The sequence below is a fragment of the Cuculus canorus genome, unplaced genomic scaffold (assembly GCF_017976375.1).
Source record: "Cuculus canorus isolate bCucCan1 unplaced genomic scaffold, bCucCan1.pri scaffold_153_arrow_ctg1, whole genome shotgun sequence".
Taxonomy (NCBI): domain Eukaryota; kingdom Metazoa; phylum Chordata; class Aves; order Cuculiformes; family Cuculidae; genus Cuculus; species Cuculus canorus.
In genome coordinates, this window is record NW_026527788.1 from 22,089 (window position 1) to 28,088 (window position 6,000).

Below are 6,000 nucleotides of genomic sequence, written 5' to 3' on the forward strand. Positions count from 1 at the left end.
AGAAAATGGGTCATAGCAAGGTCAAGGAAGTGTTGAGTCATACAAGGGTCAGGTCATCAAAAGGTGATAGAATGGTCAGATCATAGAAATGTTGGGTCAGAGAAGAGCTGGGTCATAGTACTGTTAGGTGATAGAAGAATAAGATCATGGAAGATTTACGTCGTAGAATAATAGTAGGGGGACAGAAGAGCAGGCTCACAGAAGAGTGACAGAAGATTCGGGTCACACAAGAGTCAGGTCTCAGTAGAGTCATAGAAGAGTCGAGTCATTCAAGAGTTGAGTCTTAGAAGAGTTGGGTCACAGAAGGATGATAGGAAAGACAGATCATAGAATATTCATGGAAGAGTTGGGACATACGAGTCAGGGCATAGAAGGGCCCGAACATAGAATGTTGGGTCATAAAATTGGCCTTGTGGTCTGCACAGAGAAGGGAACCAGGACTGGCAGCCAGGCCGGCCTGGACACCCTCCCCTGGGGAAAGGGATGTCCTGGAGAAGAGCAAGGGAGCATTTCTGTGCCTGCAGAGAAGAATCCACCAGAAAGAGAAACTCCTTCCTGCAAGCCCTCGTGTGGGCCAGGCTGCTCTGCTGCTGAGCCCAGACTCTTGTCCTGGCCTGGGCAGAGGGGCTGGCACGGAGGGGGCACAGTCAGTCTGTGGTGGCATCTGCTGGATTGAAACCAGGAGTCCTGGGGTTTCACTGCTCCCCGTGTCCTTGTGCCGGGTCAAGCCTCCAGCCCTGGGCTGTGGGGGAGGCTGAGACCCACCTCTGTCCCCCAGCAGCTGCCGTCCCCTCCTGGGGGGCTGTGGGGGAGAGCCCAGAGCTCTGCTGCACCCTGCGGTGGGCACTGCCGTGGGGCAGCCCAGACTGGGTGGCTCTGCGGGGCTGGAGAGAAAGCAGGGCTGTGGGGAGAGCTGGGAGGGGCTGGGCTGAGCTGGAAAGTGCCCGGGAGAGGACACCTCCAATGCTGGCTGAGCTGTGTGACCATGCAGGGGGAGGACACGCTGCAGAGGGTGTGAGGGGCAGAGCCCAGCCCTGCAGGGGCAGGAGAGAGGAGGCCGGTCGGTGCCCTTGGTGGCAGGGACAGACTGGGAAGGGGCCCCCGGGCACTGGTCTCTCCCATCGCCAGTTCCAGCACTGCCACTCACCCCAGCTGATGGGTGAGCTTTGCTCTCTGCCCATCTTCTCCCTCCTGCTGGACTCAGTGCCGGTACCAAAGGAACCACCAGCCCTGTCTGGGCTCTGTTCCCACCCAGACCTTGGAGGAGCCCAGAGCAGGGCTGTGTGCGGAGCCCAGCGTGGGACATGAGAAGTGGTCATGGCACAAAGCCAGTCGGAGTTCAAGGAGCTTCTGGATGATGCATTTACTCATACAGTAAAATGAAAATTTCATGTTATCCTGAGAGGAGCAGAGACTTGAGCTTTATGATACTTATCTGTCCCTTAGAACTTTAGATTCTATGACCTTCAAGCTCAAAAGCAGAGCATACGCTGCCCTTCCAGTGACATTTCTTCCTCCCGGCAGCCACGCTCCTCCTTCCAAGTTCTACTAATCTTTTCCTCTCTCCTGCTTTTCCCCACTGTCAGGGAAATCTCAACCACCTCAGAAAATCCTCTTCAAGCAGGAAACCCAACATGTTTGCCTTCTTGTGGTCTTTCACTTGGCCAGAAAGAAGGAACCTCACCATGGTCTTCTAAATCACGTCACGGCTGCTGTCCTTTCAGCTTCTCTGACAGACCTGACCATGTCCCTGCTAGGGTCCCATCGCGTGTTCTGGCAGAACGGACATGACAACCCATATCCAAGCCCTTTTCCTGGACAGGGCCTATGGGTGCTATGGGCAGAGGTCCTTTCACAGCCATGTTCCTGTTCCATGTTCTTGCTGCTCTGTCACCCTCCAGAGACACAACTGACCTCACCATCCCCTTCATGGACAGACCCTTCCTAGTGGATGATGAGTTTCTGAGACACAACTGAACTTATCACACCAGCTCCATTCATCACCTCCTCATGTCCCAGGGCCCGAACAGATAAAAGTATGATTGTCTTATCAAACTTGTCCAATGTGTTTCCCGCTAACGACTGCAGAGGAGAAACATTCTTCACAGGAACTGCTGTGTATATGTTGATGCATATTATACCTATTTGTTTTGATCTTTTTGTTCTTCTTCTTTTTCCTATTCTGTCTTCAAAAACCTTTAAAGACTTTGGAGGAAGGGTCTGAGGAAGAATAAAGGTGCTGCAGGATGTTTATTTTGCTTACAAACACAGAGAGCAGGGGTTACCCTTATCTCAGCCACTCAAGCCACAAGAGAAAAGCAGACAGTGATTTAAAAAGGAGTTGAAAACATTATCACAAGTAAAAAACATAAACATATAGAAGACAGCAATGCCAGCAATGAGTGTCATTAGAAGTGCTATGCAGAAGGTCAGGAATTTATTGCACCACAGATCCTTACAGTTATAAGTTCCCACACTGCATCCTTGAGGTCCTTGATCCTCATGCTGTAGATGAGAGGATTCACTGCTGGAGGAACCACTGCATATAGAAATGACACCACTAAGTCTGTGGATGGGTGCGAGAAGGAGTGAGGTTTCAGGTAGGCAAACACGGCAGTGCTGACAAACAGGGAGACCACGGCCAGGTGAGGGAGGCACGTGGAAAAGGCTTTGTGCCGTCCCTGCTCAGAGGGGATCCTCAGCACTGACCTGAAGATCTGCACATAGGACACTACAATGAAAACAAAACAGCCAAATGCTAAAAAGACACTAAACACAAGAAGCCCAAACTCCCTCATGGCAGCATCCGAGCAGGAGAGCTTGAGGATCTGTGGGATTTCACAGAAGAACTGGTCCACAGCATTACCCTGGCAGAGGGACAGGGAAAATGTATTGGCCGTGTGCAGCAGAGCAGTGAGAAACCCAGCGCCCCAGGCAGCTGCTGCCATGTGGACACAAGCTCTGCTGCCCAGGAGGGTCCCGTAGTGCAGGGGTTTGCAGATGGCAACGTAGCGGTCGTAGGACATGACCGTGAGAAGAAAATACTCTGCAGCAAAAAAGAACAACACAAAGAAGACCTGGGCAACACATCCCATGTAGGAGATAGTCCTGGTGTCCCAGAGGGAATTGGCCATGGATTTAGGCAAAGTAGTGGAGATGGATCCCAGGTCGAGGAAGGAGAGGTTGAGGAGGAAGAAGTACATGGGGATGTGGAGGTGGTGGTCACAGGCAATGGTGGTGATGATGAGGCCGTTGCCCAGGAGGGCAGCCAGGTAGATGCCCAGGAAGAGCCAGAAGTGCAAGAGCTGCAGCTCCCGTGTGTCTGCGAATGCCAGGAGGAGGAACTGGGTGATGGAGCTGCTGTTGGACATCTGCTGCCTCTGGTCATGGAGCACTGTGAGAAGGAAAAGGACAGGGACAATTTAGTGTAGATTTCTCTGAGCCAAATCAAAGCCATTTCCAGGCCCTCCCCCCCCCCAACCCCCCCAACCCCGCTGCTGCACACATCCTTTCCCTTTTCTTGCAGCCCTTCCTTGAGCTCCGTGCCTGGAGCCCTGTCAGCCCAGGACACACATGACACATTTCACAAACCCAATAGCATTTTCTCACTCGAAGCATCTCTGTGATTCTCCATAGAACTTTCAGATAGCACAAAGGTGTGGTAGGACATGTTTGCATCCTGCAGGAAAGCTCACAGCTTGGAAGGAAACCTCAAGGAGAGCCAAGTGTCCTCAGGATGACATTTGATGAAGGGAGATTCAGCTCCTTCCCCAGCCCCACTGACTGCATTGCTCACAGCCTCAGAGCTCACAGCAAAGCTGGGACACAGGTTCCCATGGACACAACTGCAGGAAAGGAGCCACGAGGGCAATGGGTGACTCTGCAGCAGCAACTCCCATCCCAGAGAGCCTGGCAGCGAGAATGAGAGAACAGCAAGAACACAGACAAGGGGAGAAACAGGGAGAAAGAGAGTGAGGGTCTGTCTGCGAGAGGCCAGGGCAGAGGCACACAGACAGCGTTCCCCTTCCCCAGCTGTGCTCGCCCCCTCCCAGACACCAGCCTTGCCGGGCAGTTGCTCTCAGCCCCTGGGCTCTGGAGAGGGCACTGGAGCTGTGGCTGCAGAGGAGGGGGTTCAGCCCTGGAGCCCAGAGCCCTGAGGGCAGAGGCTCTGCTGGGTGGGAGAGGAGGCAAGGGGGCTTGCTCAGAGGAAGGGGCTGCCCTGGACGGGAGCACACAGAGCTCTCTGAATTCTCACTCTAACAATATCTCAGTTTTAAGTTTCCTTTCATTCCCTGCCTGGATTTTTTCCTCATTGTAGGTGTTTCCCTGTCCTGTAACTTTTTTCCTGTCAGCACAGACAAACCACATCTAAATCTTTGTGCTCTCTCCTTGGCCCTAGAGGAATGTGCCTGTTTGCCGATTACTGCCTGGGAGTGTGTTCCTGTTTGGAGGTTGAAAAGGACAGGTCAGAACAATCCTGATGGGTCCAGCAGAGGTGATGCTGGTGCTGTCCATAGGCAGAGAATTCCTCAAGACACTTTACCAGGGTCTTGGTCAACCTACTGACTACTCAGAGCTGTAGTTCAGGAATCTCAATGACTTGTTAAAACCTGAGTGCTCCATTTCTAGTTCTGCTTTTCTCTCCCCCTCCCAACTTCCCTGGAAAAGGAAAGAGCAAACACAGTCTCATGTAAGCTCCTTACCTCTGTAGCAATCCCTGTTTCGACCTTCTCCTTGAGACAGTCCTTTGGAAATATTCTAGGGGTGATCCAGATCTGTGAGCAGCCCTGACCCATGCAGCAGCCTCTCGGAAGCACAAGGACCCTGCCTTGCTGGGAGTTTCTCCTTCCACTCACAGCTTCTTCCTACCCCACCGTGATCTACTCCCGTGACAGTCTGAGTGCTGACAGCAGAAGGTGCAGAGTCTCTGTCTCAGCACACTGGGACACAGGGACGCTGTATGGAAGGAAAGCTCATGGGACCCACCAGTGCAGATCAATCTTTATACCCTCACAGCCATGAGCAGAAGCCGAGTGTTGTGTTGTGTCCCTCTAATGGTTCAGTCCCTGATCTGCAGCACATCCTCCTCCTCTGCTGTAGAGAAAGTGAGGGTTGTACTTCAAGATACCCTGAGCTGTGGGATGTGCCCCCATTTAAGAGATTCCTCCAGGAACCGAAGCTGCATTGCCTTGCACTAAGCGATGCAAGGATTCCTCCCTCAGGGAGCTCTCAGCATCCTCCCACCCCACCCTGCCTTTGCCCTCTCTGTGCCTCCCTCCTCTGCCCTCGCTGCCTGCAGGCAGTGCCCTCAGCCCTGCTGGGCTTTGCAGAGGAGCTGCTCCTGCCCAGAGATGGCTCTTTGTAGCGCTGCCCACTTGCCACCAGCTCCCTCCGTGCCAGGAGCCCAGCCCAGCTCAGCAGCAGAGGAGCAGCCCAGGGCAGCCCTTTCTGTGGAAAAGAGAAGCAAGTCCCGTGGGGTCACTGCCAGAAATGCTGGGGTTGGGGAGGTGAGGAGCACCACTGTCCACGCAGGATCAGACCTCAAGGGATGCTTTTCAATGCTGCCCAGACCTCCTGAGGTGGCACTCGGTATCAATGCCCATGTTTCCGTTACCTGTTCTTGGAACTGAATGCGTATTTCTTAGGTGCACTTTTAAATCTTCCTCTTTAACTACACCAGGAAATGACTCCAAGGAGCTGTACAACGCTTCAAGACCTGATGAAATCTCCAGGCAGAGAAAGAGCTCGTTAAGGCTTTCTCTGTTTTAATGAGACCCAGGGTGGATTTGCTGATGAGTCCTGGAATCTCAGCTCCTTAGAAGAGACTGAAGAAACATCTCAAGAAGTCAAAACCAGAACTCAGAGTATCTTGGAGTCTTAATTGGTCTCATTGAGGATTGTTCCTGACAAAGCCTCCCCAGGGACTCGTTAGAGCAGAGAATTGGAGGCCATGATTGCAGGCAGGCAAAGGTGCTGTGCAAGCAGCTATGATGCTGAGGA

General features: G+C 52.8%; 1 protein-coding gene across 1 annotated transcript; it reads right to left on the bottom strand.

The window, feature by feature from the left end:
- Window positions 1-2,429: 2,429 nt before the first annotated feature.
- Window positions 2,430-5,437, bottom strand: LOC128850662 (olfactory receptor 14A16-like). Its single transcript, XM_054055637.1, has 2 exons — window positions 5,383-5,437; window positions 2,430-3,394 (listed from the first exon to the last, which is right to left on the bottom strand). The coding sequence occupies exon 2, from the start codon at window positions 3,369-3,371 to the stop codon at window positions 2,430-2,432; it is 942 nt and encodes a 313-aa protein (XP_053911612.1). The 5' UTR covers window positions 3,372-3,394; window positions 5,383-5,437.
- Between the last annotated feature and the right edge of the window lie 563 nt (window positions 5,438-6,000).